The sequence below is a fragment of the Canis lupus genome, chromosome 19, assembly GCF_048164855.1.
Source record: "Canis lupus baileyi chromosome 19, mCanLup2.hap1, whole genome shotgun sequence".
Taxonomy (NCBI): domain Eukaryota; kingdom Metazoa; phylum Chordata; class Mammalia; order Carnivora; family Canidae; genus Canis; species Canis lupus.
Window position 1 is genome coordinate 57,574,738 of NC_132856.1, and position 18,485 is coordinate 57,593,222.

At 62.6% G+C, this 18,485-nt stretch overlaps 2 protein-coding genes across 8 annotated transcripts in view; one reads left to right on the forward strand and one right to left on the reverse strand.

Moving 5' to 3' along the window:
* Positions 1–197: 197 nt before the first annotated feature.
* LOC140611090 (small integral membrane protein 24-like) lies at positions 198–2,203 on the forward strand. Its single transcript, XM_072787871.1, has 3 exons — positions 198–353; positions 437–548; positions 1,357–2,203. The coding sequence occupies exons 1-3, from the start codon at positions 275–277 to the stop codon at positions 1,478–1,480; spliced, it is 315 nt and encodes a 104-aa protein (XP_072643972.1). The 5' UTR covers positions 198–274; the 3' UTR covers positions 1,481–2,203.
* Positions 2,204–6,012: 3,809 nt separating this feature from the next.
* The window catches only part of NFIC (nuclear factor I C), a 65,130-nt gene continuing 52,657 nt past the window's right edge, over positions 6,013–18,485 (reverse strand). For 3 of the 7 annotated variants that reach the window (XM_072787874.1, XM_072787873.1, XM_072787872.1), the window contains exons 9-11: positions 17,825–17,972; positions 15,862–15,947; positions 6,013–11,769 (exon numbers count right to left, since the gene is read on the reverse strand). In XM_072787874.1, the coding sequence (XP_072643975.1) occupies positions 11,752–11,769; positions 15,862–15,947; positions 17,825–17,972 (252 nt within the window). In that variant the 3' untranslated portion in view covers positions 6,013–11,751. The remainder of the gene's footprint in view (positions 11,770–15,861; positions 15,948–17,824; positions 17,973–18,485) is intronic. The other 4 variants (XM_072787878.1, XM_072787877.1, XM_072787875.1 and 1 more) reach the window with 2 other exon arrangements.

An 18,485-nucleotide genomic window follows, 5' to 3' on the forward strand; every position in this document is an offset into this window, starting at 1 on the left:
AACGCGTTCCGCACCTTTCCTGGCCTCTCTCTCCCGTGGCTGTGGCTGTGGGGAGCGGAGGGCGGGGGGCCTCAGGGGGACAGGGTGCTGGGACGCCTGGGCCTCTGGACCCCCTCCCCGGCACACCCAGGATCCAGGGAAGGGGGCCCCACTCCTCACTTCCTGCAGGGTGCTGGCCACACCCTGCGCTGGGGTGTCCGGGGCGGCCACTTCCTCCTCTGACGGGGTGGCACCCCAGAACCTGCTGGAGGGACGCGAAGACAGACGGACAGGGATGGACCGATTCTGGACGACCACTGGCCGGGCCTCCCTTTTGGCAGCTCTGGTCCTGGGGCCGGTTTGGGCCCAACCCCGTAAGGCCTTGGGAGGGACAGGAGGGGGAAGGGAGCCCCCACCTGGTGGCCCAGCAGCTGACCCCGCCCCGCCCCGCCCGCAGTGGCCCAGAGGAAGCCGTGGCTGGTGGGGCTGGGGGCCGTGCTGGCCGCCCTCTTCCTCCTCTTCGTCCTCACCCTGCTCTACGCCATCTGGTGCAGCCAGTCCCGCGACAGGTGGGCACCCCCCCCCCCCGTCCTGCATGAGCTCCCCCCGCCCCCCGTAGCACCACTGGTGCTCAGAATCCCTCCCCTCCCCTCTCCTCTCTGAGCCTCGACAGGCCAGGGGGTTCTTTGATTCAGAACCGCCGGGACCTCAGGCAACACGCACCCCCCTTCCCCCCCTTGCTACGAACCTGAAAAACGAGATGGCTTCCCTGAGACCCCAACCCTAAGACACGTCCCAGGGGGGAATCTGTGATGTCTTTACCACTCCCCTGGGCCCTGAGACCCCAACCCTAAGACACGTCCCAGGGGGGAATCTGTGATGTCTTTACCACTCCCCTGGGCCCTGAGACCCCAACCCTAAGACGAGTCCCAGGGGGGATCTGTGAGGTCTTTACCACTCCCCTGGGCCCCACGCATCTATCCATCCCTCTCGCACCCCCCCCCCAAGTCCTCTGTGCGTAACCGTCCCGCTGTCTGTGGCTCTGTCCACCTTCCCACCACCTGTCCCCATGTCCGTCGAGGTGTCTGTCCACATCCACTCGTTAACCTACCACCATCCATGGGTCCGTCGCCCTGTCCTCCTGCCCGTTCACTCACCCACAGTCCCGAGACCCAGGGAACGGGCAGGCCAGGCACCGGCCCTCCCATCAGGTTCACACGGGGCAAGTGTCCTAACCTGTCTGGGCCTCAGGACCGCTTCTGTCGGGGTGGGGACAACGAGAGCGCGGGGCGCAGAAGTTCTGGGAGAATCGTACAAGCCTGGGCCCCGTAATTCCTTAATTAAGTGAGGTTTTCTGGATCCTTCTTGTCTCCACAGCCATAAAGAGGAGGAAGTGGGGGCCGTGAGAGAGGAGGAGAAAGGAGAGGGCGACTGTGAGCTGGCCCTGGAGGAGAAGGAGGGGCCTCCAAGCCACGAAAGAGGGGCGAACTCCTCTGAATGAAGGCTTCCCGCCTGCCGCCTCCAGGCAGGCCCCCAGGGACACCCCGTGCACCCGACTAGCGCAGACCTGGTCCTGGGGCCAGTGAAATTATCCCATGTGGGGTTCAGATGAGGAGCCCTCAGAACCCGCCCCCCATCCCCCCTTTGCTTTTATTTCCCCGGGCGTTCATACACCTCCTTCCCAAGCACACCCTGCGCAGGCCCCGCTGAAGGGTAAGAGCCATGGTGGAGGGGGAACCTGTGCAAAGGCCCTGCGGTTGCAGCCCCAGAGCAGGTCCAGCCCCCCAGCCACCTTGCCTTCGTGGCTCCTGGGCCCGAGCTTTGAGCGGACTCAGCGGCACACACGGCCCTTTCCTGGGAGACCAGCCCCCCCCCCCCCCCCCCCCCCCCGCCCCGCCGTGAGCCGAGTTTCCCGTCACTGTCTGCAAGCTGCGTAGGTGTGGGTGGCGGGGGCGGGAGGAGACGGTCATCACGCCCCGTCCTGTGCTGCCCTCCCGCTGGTCCCCTCCGGAGGGCTGAACCCCTGGTGCCTCCTTGCCGTGTGGCCCTAAGCACGTACTTTAACGTCTGTGCCTGTGTCCCGTCTTGTCAGAGGGGGAGGAGGGAGAGGAAGATAACTTGATCCTTGGGTTGTCATGAGGATTCGATGAAATAACGTCCACAAAAATCGCGAGCACCGGACCCGGAACCCAAAAGGTGTCTAATAAACGTCAGGTGTTGGTTACACTGAAATGATGTGGGCGGGGGCCAGGGGCATGGGTGTCCCCCCCCAGGTTTGGGGGATTTAGAAGGGCCCAGAGTGAGCGTTAAACTGCGGCTCTGGCTCTGGCTGGCGTCCTCTGCCTCCAGGTCATGCCAGGTCGGGGGGTGAGGGGGGTTCAGGGGGGTTCCCAGAGCATCCCTGTTGTGTGGACTCCTCCTTTTCCGAAGGGGCTGGACTTCTCCCCCCAGGGTGTCTGGAAATTGGTGTGGGGGGGCCTTTTGTGGCTGTGACAAGCCCTGCCCCCTTTTATAGGGAGGCCCAGCCCGCAGTCTTGGGACAGCCCCCCAAAGCCAACAACTGCATCACTTCAGGCGCCCATAGTGGGATCCAGGGCCAGATTGCCCTCATCCTGGCCCAGCAGAGCCCCGACCTCCGGTGTGAGGACCCCAACCCGGGCTGACACCCCCACACTGGTGGAGCCCGTCAACCCTGACAACTCCAGGCCACTTTGGTTGAACCCCAGGCCTGGTTGACCCCACCCCCACTCCAGCCAAGCCCCCCCCACCCGCACCCCAGGTTGAGCCCCTCAGGGCTGGCTGACTGCTCACCCCTACTGAACCCCTCAACCAGGGGCTGAGCCCCCATCCAGCCTGAGCCCCTCCCCCTGCTGGGTCTTCACCCTGCAAAAGAAGCTCCTATGAGCGCCCTGTTTCCCGCTGCAGGGAGGGGCAGGACTGTGGGGGTTCGGGTGCAGGTAGCTGGGGGCCCCCCAAAACCCAGCTTCTGGGTCCAGATCTCATCCCGCCCACAAGGGGGCGCCAGAACCTCGCTGCTGGGGGTAGAAGCACCCAACCCCGCTGGGGATGTGCGGGGAGGGAATGTGTGGTCTGGGGGGGCCCTCGGACCCCCACCTCCGACTGTGGTCTGTTCCCGGCTGGGTGGGGCGTAGGGCCGCACACCTGTGTGCACTGCATGGCACTGTGCCTGGGTCCCTGTGTGCGCCTGTTGTTGTGCCTCAGTGTCCCCATCAGTGAGCCGGCTGTAATGGTCCCTCCTGGGTGGGTCTGTTGTACGACGGCAGGAGCCTGCGCAGCCCAGAGCTTTGCTTGCCCATTGTGGGGTTCCCCCCATCGGGGGGGCTCGAGATGCCGGGGCAGGGTGACGGGCAAGGGCTCAAGGATCCCAGCCCCCCGAGAAGGGGAAGTGACAGCTCCTCACTCCTGTGATGCTCCCGAGCGCCACAGCCTCCCTCCCATTGGACTCCAGTGGCTGAGAAGCCCCCACGGCTGCCGGGGGGTGGGTGAGGGTGGGGGGAAGAACTGGACGCAGCGCTTGACACCCCTGCTGGACACCCCTGTGTGTCATCAGGGCCCAGGTGGGAGGGGTTCGGGGCCGGAAGCTGGGGCGGGAATAGGGGCTCTGCCCAGACAAGTGGGGAAGGCCTCCTGGATGAGTGGTGGTTAGAATGAAGTCAGGTCCTCCCTCTGCCCACAGGCCTCCAGGACTCCCAGCTCCTGGGGTGGGTGGGTGAAAGCCCGAGAAACCCTGCAGGACCCGCCCCATCCCCTCCCTGCCCTCCCCTCCTCCCCTGGTCCCTCACTCTTCTCCAGCCACACGGGCCTCCTGGCTGTTCCTTCAACATGCGAGGCCGGGGCCTAACCCCAGGGCCTTTGCACAGACCATGCCCCTGCCTGAAACACTCATCTTTCAGATGTTTCCCTTCTTCTATTCGTCTCTGGTTAAATGTTACCTCCTCCTGGGAGACCCACTCTCTTATCCTTTACTTTGCTTCACTTCTTTGGCACTTACCTCCTCTGATATATATTTTACAATTTTGAAATTTTATTTATTTATTTATTTATTTATTTTTTAAACTTTTTTAATTTATTTATGATAGTCACAGAGAGAGAGAGAGAGAGGCAGAGACACAGGCAGAGGGAGAAGCAGGCTCCATGCACCGGAAGCCAGACGTGGGATTCGATCCTGGATCCCCAGGATCGCGCCCTGGGCCAAAGGCAGGCGCCAAACCGCTGCGCCACCCAGGGATCCCCTGAAATTTTATTTTATTTTTTAAAAAGATTTTATTTATTTATTAATGAGAGACAGAGAGAGAGGCAGAGACACAGGCAGAGGGAGAAGTAGGCTCCATGCAGGGAGCCGGATGCGGGACTCAATTCCCGGACTGCAGGATCATGCCCTGGGCGGAAGGCAGGTGCTAAACCACTGAGCCACCCGGGCTGCCCTATTTTACACTTTTTTAAAAGAAAATATTGTATTTATTCCTGAGAGACACAGGGAGAGAGGCAGAGACACAGGCAGAAGGAGAAGCAGGCTCCTCACAGGGAGCCTGATACAGGACTCGATCCCAGGACCCTGGGATCACGGCCTGAGTCAATGGCAGATGCTCAGCCGCTGAGCCACCCAGGCGCCCCTGATATGTATTTTAGTTATTTCTACCGTTGACTATGCATCTCCCCAACTTGGGACTGTAAGCGCTATGAACGCTGGTTATTTGGGGCGTTTTATGTTCCTCGCTGGGTCCCCAGTACTTGTAGTGTGCAGATGCTCAGGAAATCTTTGCTGAATCGGAGTTTGCTAGGTGGAAAAGGAGAGGGAGAGCATTCTGTACATTTATGGGGCACCGACTGTGTGCCAGGCTCTGTCCTTGGAGCCAGAGGTGGGGCGTGGTGGGAGAGGTGGAAGTTACCATGGCGTTTGTTGATTGAAGTCCCTGCAGAGATCCTAAGCGGCTGGTGGGGGTGGAAGCTACTGGGGAAAGGTGGGGTGGCCACCTGGAGGAAGAGGATGTTGTTGTGGGGCCTCAAGGGTCTGCGGAGATTGGGGAGCCAGCGATGAGCAGCAGAATAGCAGGAGCCAAGGCTCAGGGGTGTGAAACAGCCCCTCGTGGGGTGGGCAGAGCACTGGAGCCACCAGGGGCACTGCAGGTGGGACCAGGCGGGACCCAGAGCTCACCGAGGTCAGTGTGTAAAGCAGGTCCCTCCCGTAGGCTCAGTGGATGTGGACATGGGGCCAGACCGCTATGTGTGTGGGGTCCCTGAGTGCCATGGGGGGTTACACAGCACCCCTGACCCCAGCCCTCAATGCCAGGAGCACCCCGTCAACAGATGTCTCCCGGGGACCCCAGAATCTCAGAGCACCTGCCTGCTCGCCCAGCAGCCGCCCCTCCCCTTCACTCAGGCACAGAACCACCCAAACAGCACAGAAAGGAGGACCCAGGACAGTCAGCGAGAGTCGAAGCATAGCTTGTTTAATTTTTATACATTTTTTTCTTCCTTCTTTTGTCTTTTTTTTTTTTTTTTTTTGCTTTTTATTGAATCTTGTATGGAACCCCCCCTTGTTTCATTTTTTCTTTTTTCTTTTTTTTTTTTTTGCATAGGGAAACAAACAAACAAAATAATAACAGCCAGAGTCACTTTTCTGTAAATGGTAGGCGCATCTGCAAAAACCGAAATGACTGCATAATACACAAGGTTATGACCAGAGTATGCTGTGAGGGGGGTAGGCGGGCGAGCCGGGCAAGGGAGGAGTCCGGCTGGTCTACCACATGTCCCCTGTCCCTGTCCCGGAGGGGGAAGGGGGAGGGCATGGGCAGCAGACCCAGCCTAGGCCTTCTCCCAACCTGGGTTCATGAGCATGGGTGTATGTGTGTGTATGTGTGTGATCCGGTGTGCGTGGCAAGCAGGAAGCAAGAGACAGAGTAAACTATTCTGGTAATATTAGTAAAATACAAAATAGAGGGGGACCTCAAAAAATATCTTGGAGGGAAAAGAAAATGAAGAGCAACATCACCAAAAAGTTTTTGGAAGGAAGGAAGGAAAGAAGGAAGGAAGGAAGGAAGGAAGGAAGGAAGGAAGGAAGGAAGGAAGGAAGGAAGGAAAAAAGGAAAGAGAAAAGAAACTCAAGAGTCAAGTGGGTCTCTCTCCTTCCTCCTGGCTGCCCCCTGCACTGGGCTCCATCCCTCAGACTCTCTCCTCTTCCCCCGTGTAGGGTCCTGGGGGTAGGAGGGCAGGAAGCTGGGGGCAGAGGCCAGGACCCCCAGATTTGAAGGGACTTTGGTTTTGGAGGCCTGGCTGGGACCCAAGATGGGAGGATGGGGTGTTGATGCATTTGGGGAATGGACTTTTGGGGTTTCCAACAGGAGGGGGCTGGGATAGCTCCCATTCCCCTTCCGTGGGTCCTCTTCTGGCCAGGAGGTGTGAATGGAGGGCCGTGGGGAGGGCAGCAGCTTGGGGGTGCATGACTTCCTCTCTGAGCCCTGACTCCTGTTAGATCCCACCTTCTCTTTCCTGAGGCCTGGGGGGGGGCCCTGGGGAACAGGGGAGGAGAACCCCAAAGCCACACCAGGAGACATGTGGAGGCACTGCTTGGGAAAAGTCTGTTTTGGTATCGCTGGCAACAAGTCCCGCTGGTACAGCTTTGGGTCTGTCTCCCTGCCTCACCTGGAGGGGGGTGTGGTGGGGGGGTGGGCCAGCGCCGGGGGCCCCATGCACTCTGAAACACTTAGGGATGGATGGATGGATGGATGAATGGGGGAGGCTGTCAGTTTAAGGTGGGACTCTCAGGTGTCCAAAGGGGCAGAAATGGGGAAAGATGGGAGGATGCGGAGGAAGCCGGATTTGAGGATGGATCTCTGGAACCTCTCTGCCAACACCCTCCAAAAAGAAAGTAGAAACCAGGGTCTCAGAGAGGGAATCCAGGTCAAAATAAAAAAGTAGCCACTGTATAACCTGTATTATGAGAAAAAAACTCCAAAATTATATATATATATATATGTATATATGTATGTGTGTGTGTGTCTGTGTGTATATAGTATAGCCCTACGTTGGAGGTCAAAGTACCGTGGGAGAAGTCAGAGTGGGGAGAGGGTCCTCAAGCTGCATCTTGCAGGGGGGCTGGAGTTCCTCCTAGCCCCAGGCTCCTAACTGGCTGCTGTCCCTGGGGACAGACAGCAGGTTCCAGAGCAGAGATGGGGGATGTGTGGGGCTGAGGCTGGAATTGTCTGCTGCTTGGGGGGTGCAGCCACCCCCCAGGTCGCCTTCGGGGTTCCTCTTGGGTCTGATTGTCTAGATCAGGGCGGGGATGGGTCTGAGCTCGGAACTTGACAAGAGGCTGAGCTGCGAACCCAGGCCTGGGGATCCCTGACCCCCTTCTCGGTGGACAGGGCCAGGTCTTCCTGCCCCTCTGCACCTCCTTTTCCACCCTGGTCATCCCACGCCCTCGTCCAAGAGAGGAGGGAGGGCAACTTGCATATATCTGGGAAGCCTCCCCGTTCTCTTCCACAGCATGGGGTGGGTGGGGGGCACCCAGGCTCAGACTGGGAGGGGGGCCTCCCATGGGGAAGGACGATGATGGATGGCGGGTGGCAGCAGGCGGGAGGGAAGGGGGTTTGAGAACAAGTTAGTTTCACGCCGGTAAAAAACAACGGGACACCCTGTGCCCCGCCTGGAGCCCAAACCGCAGACCTGGGGAAGGGGTCTGGATCCTGCTGCTTCTGCCAAATTCTGCCCGTGGCCTTTCCTCCAGGGGGAGTGGACGAGCCTAGGATGGCACTACCTACTCAGCAGCAGCAGCGCACAGCTCGGGGCGGGCTGTGGGCAGACCACATGGTCCCCCCAAGCCCTCGGGGAGGGGTCCTAGGTAGGCTGCTCCCCAGTTCTGGGGGGAAGAGAATAAAACTCAGAAATCTGCCCCATGGAAACTGACAGGCAGGGCCTTGGGCTCTCGGACCAAAGGACAGTTCTCAGGGGCAGCGACCTGCCCCCTGGGACGTGCTGAGGCATCTTTTTAAAAGACATGGGATGAGCGTAGGATGGTGGATGGAAGCCGGGTGGGCCCGCGAGGCTCCTCCCTGCTCTGGGGGGCGACCGTCTGCCCTGCCCGCCCTGTCCCCACAGGAGATGAGTGGGAGGCCGAGCTTGAAGAATCCAGCCCTCTGACACCCCGCTAACCGGCTGCTACTGTCTCAGCTTTGGTCGAGTCAAAAGCAAAGGAAATTGGGGAAAAAAAAAATAAAAACAAAACAAAACAAAAACAAACCAACAACAAAGAAAGAAAAAAACAGAAAGGGAACATGAAATCAAGGACAAGACAACAGCGAGAGCAGCCACCAGATGGAGGCCCGTGCCCAGGGGTCCCCGTCCTGGGCCGTCCGTGTGCCCGCGGGCGCCGGCTGGGCCTACGGCGGCTGCGCTCAGTCTCCAGGGACAGACAGACAGATATTGCATATATTGGGTTTGGCTTGTTTTCTGTTTGTTTCATCCCAGATAACCCCCCCCCCCCCAGTCACAGCTGGAAGACAGAAGTGGGTGCTGGCGGCACGGAGGGGGCAGGAGGGGAGTGCCGTCCCAGGCCGGTCTCCAGGGAATGGGGGGGCGGAGGCGAGTCCTTTGGCAAGAAGGAAGGGGGGCCTGGGGGAGGGTTGGAGGGGAACCTGGGGAGGGGGGGCGGCAATGTGACCCTGAGCCAGAGGGACGCCAGCCTGCAGGAAAGGTGGGGTGGGGGTCTGGCTGTAGGCAGGATGGCCACCCCGTGGGGACACCACTGGCCCGGTGGCAGGACAAACCCCTGCACTGGGGTCAGGGCTCACCCCTGAGGTCTGTCCGCCGCTGTGGGCAGGGGCCTCGGAAGTGACCCTTCTGGAGCGCAGGGGTGGGGCTGGGGGCAGCAGAGCACCAGGGCGCACCCCCACTGCAGCAGGAGGTGGAGACAGAGCCAGGGGGTGGGCGTGGGGCAGACCATGGGGCGATTGTTCTGTGGATTGCTTTTTCTAGCGTGGGATTTTTCTTTTTAATTCTTTTTTTTCTTTTTTTCTCTTTTTTTACAAATAGAAATACATCCCTCTTCAATTTTTATTTTTTATTTCATGTCATTGTTTTGTCTTTTTGTTTTTTTTTTTTTAACTACACGAGCAGTGCATGCAGCTAACTGTGTGCGCTGATATTGTTTAAAGGTAATACTTATTTTCGGAAGGCAAGGCACATCATGTGGTAGAAAATTTCGTGCAAATTAGGAAACATGGAGTTTTTTTAAGGGTTTTTTTTTTGTATCTTTTTTTTTTTTTTTTTTTTTTTAAAGAGGAGGGGGTAGTGTCGGAGGGTTCGGGGAGGGCTGGGAGAGGGGGATAGAGCCAGGTATAATTTGCCATGCAGTATCAGCCGCGGCGAGCTGACAACAGGAGCCAGGTCACAGGAATCCCCGACTAAGCACCATGCAAAGTTAGGTAGCTGGGGGCTGCCAGGTGCCCCTCCCCTACCCCGCCTACCCGCACCCTAAGGTTCCATGGCTGAGAAGCTTCCGGATACCCCACCTGCACGACCCACCCCCCTCCTGCCCTCCCGGAGAGCGGCCCAGGCTTTGCTCCCCAACGGCCACCCAGTGGAGGGGGCCTTGGGGACAGACGGACGGACCAAGGGTTCTTGAATGCCTCTGGACAGTGGGAGGGGGGTTGGTGGGGAAGGGTCTTTCTCTATACGGTTGAGTGGGTTTGCCAACCCTCTCTGGGGCTGGTTTGGGAGGAAAGTCCAGTTTCTGGGTTGATGGGAGGAGGCTGGCCAGGCCTGGGGCACCGGGAGAGGGTCAGGAGGGCCAGGCTGAGAGCAGATGAGGCGGAGGCCCAGCCCAGGGCGATGGCTTTGGCCCAGGCTGGGGGATGGGGGGTCGCGGTGGGGAAGGTCTTCCCCAGGGCCAGGCGTGGAGGAGGCCAGTTGGGACTCAGATGGATGGGATGGGAGGGGTCCCTGTGTTCGGGCCTGGTGACCCTAGAACACCTAACACCCCCTCCCAGGGCCCCCACCCAAGATGGCCATCCTGGGGTGGGGGTGGGGATGGGGCCAGGGAGCCGGGGTTGGGGGGCACCCGGTGTCCCCAGCTTAGTGTTTTTGGAGCGGCTCAACGGAAAACATTTAGCAGACAGGAGGTCCCCCACATGGCCACAGGGGACACCCCAAGGCGCCAACCCCCCCCTCCCCCGGCCAGAACCCCCCCAACCCTCATCCGGGAGTGCACGGATGTGGCCGCCCGGCCTTCTTTCTTGGTGGGGGCCCAGCTGCGATGCACCTCCCTGGCTGCGCCCCACTTCGGCGGGGGAAGATGAAAGTGCAAACCGTGGTCCCCCTTTGGGCTGGGAAGCACCAGGGAGGGGGTGCCGCTCCAGGATGTAAGGCACTGGCAGAGGAGACAAGGGAGGGCCTGCTGGCTTCCCCAGATCCCACCCCCGTGCCCGAGCGCAGCAGGGCCCGAGGGAGCCCAGCTCTGCCCCTTGGGCCAACTGCAGGTGGGGGGTGTTCCCATCTCTCTAGCTCTGAGGGGAGCACAGCAATGAGGGTCGGCGACTGGAGGTGGCCGGGTTGTGGGAGGGAATGGAAGGGGCCCGCGGCCACTTCCCATTCCAGCTGGACAAAGGGGGGCGGGCGGTGGGAATCAGGCACTTAAACCACTCGCTCTCACCTCCCACCTCCGTGGGCTTCAGGGGGGGTCCTCCCCTCCCAGGGCGCGGGCGGACGGAGGCTCGGGCAGCTGTCCCCGCCTGGGGAGCTCCGAGTCTCTCCACCCCCCCAGCCCCTTCCTCGGAAAGTGCATTTCTTACAGTGTGTGCAACGTGGGTCCCTCCCCGGGGTGGGGTGTGGAGCAGGGCCAGCGGGGTGCGGTGTGGGGTGGCCTCCTGTGCCGCGGGGTGGAGCTGGGGGGTCAATTGCATAGAGACTTCTCCTCCCAAACAGGGCAGGCATGGGGCGGAAAGATCGAGTCCCGAGCAAGCCCAGCCGAGCGCGCACGCTTTGGGGCAGGCGGAGGTCCCGCGACCGCAGGACGCTCCTGAGAAAGTTCCTGCCACGCGTCCCAGTCCCCCTGGCGACACCCAGGGTCTCCCCACAACCCTCTTCTGCCCTCGTCGCTTCCCTGCCCACTCGGGCCTCCAGCGGCGGCGGCCTCGGCTGTCCTCGCCAGGCCCCCCCACCGTCCCCACGACACCTGCCTCCCCGCACGGTGGACACCGTGGCGGAGGCCTGGCTGACATCCCGGCAGTGGGGACCCAGGGAGAGGTGGCCGTGCTGGGTGTCCTGCCCCGTGAGGCCCGGGCAGGGGCACCGGGCCGCGCTCACCTGGTCCTGGGCGGAGGCGGGGAGCGGGCGCCTGCCCTTCCAGAGCAGCAGCCAGAGATGAGTAACAGGACGGCGCCCTGACCCTCGCGCGGCCTCGGAGCGGTGGCGGGGCCTGGCCTCTGGTCCGGCCGCGGCGACCCCACAGTCTGGGGGCTGCCGTCTTTACCTTTTGTCTTCTTGGTTGGGTGGGTTTGTTTTTATGGTGGTTTTTTTTTTTTCCGTTTGTCTTTTTTTTTCTTTTTTTTTGCCTTTTTTTTTTTTTTTTCTTTTCTCTTTTTGCTTGTTTCCCTCCTGTGTGTATGTGTCTGTTTTGTCTTTTCGGCCAGGCTGGGAGTCGGCGGGGTGTTCTTGCTCGCTCTAACTTTCCACCGAAAACGTGGGCCGGGGGCCGGCTGGGCGACCCCCTGGGATTCCCGCGACGAAGGAGCAGGGCGTGGGACGAAATCTTTCTTATCCCAGATACCAGGACTGGGTGCCCGACGGGGACACACGGAGCGGGGTGGGGGGGAGAGAGAGAGAGACACACGGGGGTCAGGCTCCACCACTGACCGCGCTGGCCACTGCCCACACCCGCCTCCCTGGGACCCGTCTCCCCCGTCCCCCCAGCCCCAGGCGTGTCAGGACCTGCGAGAGGCCCCTGGCCCAGGCTGCCCTGGATGAAACTCGGGGTGCCCACGGACACCCGAGTTCTGGAGAAGCCTCGGGGAAACCTGTATACCACACGCAACTTCCGGTATATACTTATGCTAAAACAGGTATTTTTCAGACTTATTTTTATCTCTCGTTTATCTGGAACTTAAATCTGCTTGAGCATCCTTTGTTTACGACCAGCTCTCGGTGCCCTGAGTCTAAAAAAGGGGAGAGGATGTGGCTCCGCCCTGGGCTTCCCTCCACGTGCTGAAGCTCTAGGGAGCGCCGCCTCGTCCAGGCGCTGTGACCAGGGTCACAGGGTGACCAGGGCTGTCTGCTGTCATTCTTCAAACAAATGTTTTCCCATTTAATGACCCCCCCCAATTCTCCATAAAGGAGGGACGACGCCCCCGACTACCCCGTTTCAAAGCGAAGAAAACATGGGCCCAGAGAAGTCAAGTAATTGGCCTGAGTCCACCAGCGAAGGGGCGCCACGGCAGATTCCCAGCTCGGCAGCCCGGTTCCAACCCTTGTTCCCTGCCCGGGTCTGACCCCGGCCTGGCCCTCCAGGGGTCGCGACCTCTACTTCCCCCGGGGGGGTCCCGGGGCTCAGCCTCAGGGACAGCTCCAGCCTGGGTCTCCACGGGGAAGCCGGACAGGCCCTTCCCCTGGAAATGCATCTAACGGTCCACCTGTGTGGGGCCGGCCTGGGGACCCCCCCAGCCCTGCCGTAGGTCAGTTGTGCCCCTCCACCCAGGCCGCCGCGTGGGCCATCCCCACGGACTGGCGCCCTGCCTCCCAGCCCCCCACCTCCAGCCAAGTTCAAGTTCATCTTGGCCATTACCTCATGTCTGGTTTCTGTTGGCAACCAGACAGACTCTGGGCGTGACCCTCCCCCACGGTGGCCTCCCCTCGGCCCTTCCTCCCTCCTCCCTCCCAGGCCTCTGGTCCCAGTAACTTAACATCCTCCCCTTTGGCTGAGGGGGAGCCTGAGGTGCTGGGGTGGGGGTGGGGCACAAGGTCCGGGCTCTGGACTCTCCCTGGCCTGGCTGGAGCCACCAGTGTGGCGGTGGCAGGCGGCTTAACCCCTCTGGTCCTTAGCTCGAGTCACTCATCTGCTGGATGGGGGTCACGCGCCTCACCTCGGGCAGAAAGGATCCTGGTGTAAAATGCTCAGCCGGGGGGCTCCCATCACATGGGATGGGGCAGAGGTGTCAGCGCCCTCGGAGCCCACGCTGGGGGCCAAAGCGATGGGTGGCTGAGGACTGGGGGGTTCATGGGGAGATGGAGGTGGGTAATGGATGGGGGAGGGGCACGGAGGGGGGATGGGCATGGAGTGGGGCGGGGCGGGGCACTGATGGTGGGGAGGGATGATGGAGAGGATGTTGGTGGGGAGGGGCGCTGCTGGGGAAGGGGGGTATTGATGGGGGAGGTTTTTTTTTAAGATTTTATTTATTTATTCATGGGAGACACAGAGAGAAAGAGAGAGAAGCAGAGACCCAGGCAGAGGGAGAAGCAGGCTCCATGTGGGGAGCCTGACATGGGACTCGATCCCAGGACCCGCGGGTCATGCCCTGAGTTGAAGGCAGATGCTCAACTGCTGAGCCACCCAGGTGTCCCTGGGGGAGGAGATAGTGGTGGGGGAAGGGCACTGACATGAGGTGCGGCAGGTGGAGGGTGTGGGGAGGGAAAGCAGCTGTAGGCTGGGGGGCAGTTGAGGGGTGGGGGGCCAGGGGAACGCAAACCTCCCAGGAATAATGGAGGCGGAGGGCCTCCAGGAGGGGGGGCAGGGGTCTCATAGTGTCCTTCCTTCCCTTTAGGGTCTGCAGGGGGCTCTGACCCCACCAGAGAACCGGGGTGCCTTAGCCCAGCCGACCGCAGCGCTGCCAGGGGCATCCCCGAGAGCCGCCCTCCCCGCTCACGCAGGCTGGGGCCTCCCCACTCCCGCAACCCAGCCATCTCCCTTCCACGTCCATGTCCCCCACCCAGAAATTTCTTTCTCGTTTCCAGATCTGGCTGTGCCCCTCCCTCACGTCGAAGCCGTCCATGGCTCCCCATGGCCCTCAGGACACAGCCCACATTCCAGCTGTTTCTCTAGCACATCCAGCCTCTGTCAGGGCCAAGCCCCCTGCCTGGGCGCCCTTACCCTGCTCCTCTGTCGGGCAGTCTCTGTACCAGCTCCAGCCTCTCCCGACCCGGGCAGGGGGCTCGGTGCCCCTCCCTGAGCTGCCTCCACACCCGCCTGGGGCTCGCTGGCCAAGAGGGGGCCATGAGAGGTGTGCAGAAGCAAAGTCCTGCCCTGGCCTGCCTCAGTTTCCTTCCTCTCCCAGGACACCTGCTGTGGGGAGAGGGGCCCCATGGAGGGGTCAATAATGGGGAGGTGAGGCAGGGGCAGGGCCTCCTTCAGGTCACTGCGTGTCACCTCTGGGTTCTGGAGCAGTTAGGGCATTCCCAGCCTCCCGCTGGGGGTGGGCTGGGGGGTGGGCGCAGGAGAAGAAATGGATGGCTCCAGAGCACTGGGCAGTGGGCGCGTCCACGCTGGGACCCACAGAAGGTGCCGTGGGGTACCCCAGACCCAGAGTGGGGAGTCCTGGAGTCGCCCCAGCTTGCTGGGGGAGCCTGACCAAGAGACTCCTGTCTGGGCCCCGGCCGGAGCAAGGCCACGCACTCCTCCTCCCCGGGGGGGGGTTTGCAAGGGCACGTGGGCAGCCGCTCTGCCTTTTGGTGCCTTTCAGCTAAACTGGTCCCTGCAGGAGCACCCCCGGGAGGCGTCCAAGGCCAGAAGACGAGACAGGCGTTCCGTGTGTGAAGCAGCCGGTAAAGGCCAGGCCTCCCCAGAGCCCGCAGCCCCGTGAGCTGCCGGAGGGCCCCCAGCTGACTGGGTTTTAGCTGACGATGGGGGACGATGGGGGACGTGGCCAGCTCCCCAGCTCCTCCCCATCTCTGCCCACGGCCTTGGCTGCAAAAAACCTGCCCGCAGCTACTGGGGCGGGGGCGGGGCGCCGGCTGCAGCCCATGGGTCCCACAAACCCGCACTACAACCCCCCTCCCCAACACGCACCGCAGTGGGGAGCAGGGGCTCCAGGCCCCAGCCCCCGGCTGCCAACACGCTCCCAGGGCCAGCGTGCGGCCTGGACTCAGACCCCGACCCTGCGGGAAGCTGGCAGCCACGAGTCTTAGTTCTGGACCATCGGGGCTCTGCCCTCCGCTGCTGTGCGACCTCAGGCAACCCGCTCCTCCTCTCTGGGCCTCCTGCTCTTGTCCTCGGCCGCTCCCCCCCACCCCGGTGCTCAGCTGCAGTTCCGCGATGCCTCTGCTGCTCTGCTCTCCAGCATGGCGGGGGGGATACACATGCTCCACTGGGAGACCCCTCCCACCCCGGGGGGCGGGGGCCAGGGGCTGCCTCAGTTTCCCCACCTGCCCCTGGAGTCCTAGAGTCCACCACTACCCTCTGCCCCCTTTCTGGGGGGCGGGGCCAGGAGCTGCCTCAGTTTCCCCACCTGCCCCTGGAGTCCTAGAGTCCACCGCTACCCTCTGCCCCCTTTCTGGGGACGAAGGCTGGGGGCTGTAAGCTCGGGCTGACGTGCTGTGTGATCCTGGGCAAACCCCCTCGCCTCGGCGGGCCTCAGTCTTCCCATCGGTACAAATGGGCCTGGCGTGGTAACAGGCCCGGCCTGGCAGCCGCTCTGCCGGGAGCGCCTCCCGCTGGGAAGCGGCAGGCAGGGTTGGCGGCCGTACCACCTCCCCGGCGCGGGCTCGAGGCCCTGGAAGGGTATGGGAAGCTGGCCCCCCTGCCACGTTCAGCGGCCACTGTGCCAGGGGTGCGGCTGGAGGGGTGGCACGGGACCGGCAGGCCGGCCTCTCCCTGCACACCCAGGCGGGCCCCTCTGCCCTGCCCCCCTCCCCCCCAGCCGGCCTCTCGGCCCCTACCTGTGCCTGATAAATGCCCGCTGGATCCCTTGGTCCTAATCCCACAAAGGAACGGTTTGCAGGGGACGTGCCGGGCGTAGAGTAGGCTGCAGGGACGAGAGAGACCGAGAGCCCGTTAGCGAGGGGGTGCGCGGGAGCACCCAGAGAGGGTGGCCGCTGCCCAGGGTCACACAGCCGGGCCTTCGCACCCAGCGCCCGACGCCTCCAAGCTTGCTGCGCCCCCCCGCCCCCCCGCCGATCCGGGCACCCCGGAAAGCCCACAGTGCCGGGCCCTGGGGTCACACAGGCGGGGCATCTGCTGAGAGGGAAGGCACGAGATGAAAGATTCATAACCAGAAACCGCCTGTGAATTATTCAGGAAGCTGCACTGCCTGCTCCGTCCTGCTCCGCGGCCCGCATCCCGCGCGGGGCGCCATGAATTATTGAGGGCGCTTTATTTATTAATTTTCCTCTTGCAGCTGCACGGGAGGGCCGGGTGTTCGCAGACACGCACGCGCAGGCACACACGCATTCACCTTTATGTTTACGTTTACAGTTAGGTCGTCGTCCCGCCAGTTCCGTCTTGTGGGCCAGTGAGGGATCCGCGGCCCGGGGCTGCCGGGGGTGGTGGGGAGGCCTCAGGCCGGCCGGGGGCGGCATCAGCCGGGGGGGGGGGGTGCGTGGGGGGTGCGGGGGCCCTGGTAGGGGCGGGCAGTATGTGCTGTCATAACCCGGGCGTGGGGGGGTTCACAGGCCCCGACCCCACCAGCCTGCACAGGCCCCCATCTAGCAGACGTGATGACTCTTCCCATTTTACAGCCCAGCGAGCAGTGGCGGTGCCCCGTCCAGCGTCCTGGCTCCCTACCCTGCGCCTGGCGCGGCGCCCGTGTCCCCCCACCCCGATCTAGCTCCTCGCCTGCTCCCCACCACCCGGCGCTCGGGGACCTGTGACCGTCCCATTCTACAGCTGAGAATCCGCAGGGACAGGATTCAAACCCAGTGCCTCACGCCGCAGAGAAAGCCCGTGTGCTCATGCAGCTGCCGCCCTGCGTCCTGGCCGGCCCCGGATGCGGGGGGCAGGGGTGTGCCTGCGGGGCAGGGAGCAGGCTGCCAGCACCCCCGCTCAGGTGCGGTGAGGAACCGCATTTGGGACAAAGGGAGAGGGATACCCAGCGTGTGAGGGGCAGACTGAGAGCCCAGGGTGGGGGGGCTGTCCCTGAGATCATCCACTTGGGGAGGCACCAACTGAGACGGCCTTGGGGGACACCTGGAGGCCGGCGGCCCAGAGTGAGGCGGCCTGGAGGATCGGGGACGGCCCACCCGAGCCTGCACCGGGTCCAGGGAGAGGCTGGAGCACCTGGGAGCCAAGTCCCAGACTGGGGGGGGAGGGTGCACGAGGGGCCCGCGAGCTGTCCTCTGGAAGCCATGTATCCAGCGGGTGGAAAGTTCTAGAAGACGAGGCAGTCAACTCAAGGCCTCCTAGGGTCAGGTGGGCAGGTGGGGACTGTCCCATTGACAGGCGTGGCCCAGCCGGGCTCACCAGCAGGAACACAGCCATCAGGCTTGCCTTTTTGCCAAGAACCCAGAACCCCGGGATTTTCACGTGACCTGTCCTGACTCTAAGACAACAGATTCTCATCTTCTACAGACAAAAGGCATCTGGGGGCTGCGCCTGCCCCCACGGCCACCAGTTTGAGGTCTTGACCTACTGCCACCTGCCCTTTGCACGGAGGAGGCTCGGAGGCCGGGAGCGGACACACGGGGACCCCAGACGCCCCCCTGGCCCTCGCCTGCCACTCCCTAAGGCTGCCTTGGCCCCACGTGGGCCCGACCACGTGGCCCCCCAGGCTTCTGTCTGGGGACCCACCAAACTCACCGGTACCAGGCAGGCCTGAGCCCCTGACCCCAGCAGTCGGGGAGGGGAGGGGAGGGGGCCCCTCAGGGACGCCCGCCCTGCCACGGGCACCGCTTCCCGAGTGCTTACAGGGCGAGGTCGGCGACGTGCTTCCTCCCTCGGAGGTGGGTTTGGTGGCAGGGGGGAGCGCCAGCCGCGGCAGCCCAGGGGGCGGGGGTGCCAGCATCTGAGCGGAAAGGCAGTGACTGGACATTTTGAGCTGACCACTTCCATTTAACTGGGAGGAACAGAGAGACAGGTGGTTAAGGCGGCGGGCGCCCCTCTGCCTCGGGCTGCTGTCCGCGTCCTGCGGGGGACGGCGGGCTTGGCGGGACCAGGGCGAGTCGGTGGGGCCGCTGACGCCCGCCCGCCTGTGGCAGCATCCCGGGGACCCTGCGTGTCCTCCTGAGGCCACTCTCTACCCGTCTGCTTTCCTTCCAGAGCCGTCACCTCATCCGAAACCGCAGCCGACCCCGGGGCGGGTCTGCACCCCCCTCACTCGCGATGGGGACGCGGCGTCCACCGCCTCGCCCGCGGCTCCAAGATGCAACAAGCTCCTCGCACCCAGAGGGCCAAGCTGCGGCCACAGGGCCACGTCTGATGCGGGGGAAGACGTGTGCTGTCAACTCCGACGCCCAGAAGGGCCTGACTTCTGACCCGGCTCCGAGCACTCGGGGCGCGGGGCGCGGACCTGCCGTCTAGAAACCACGTGAGACGGAGGCTGCCTGGTCGAGCAACCGCCCGGGGACGG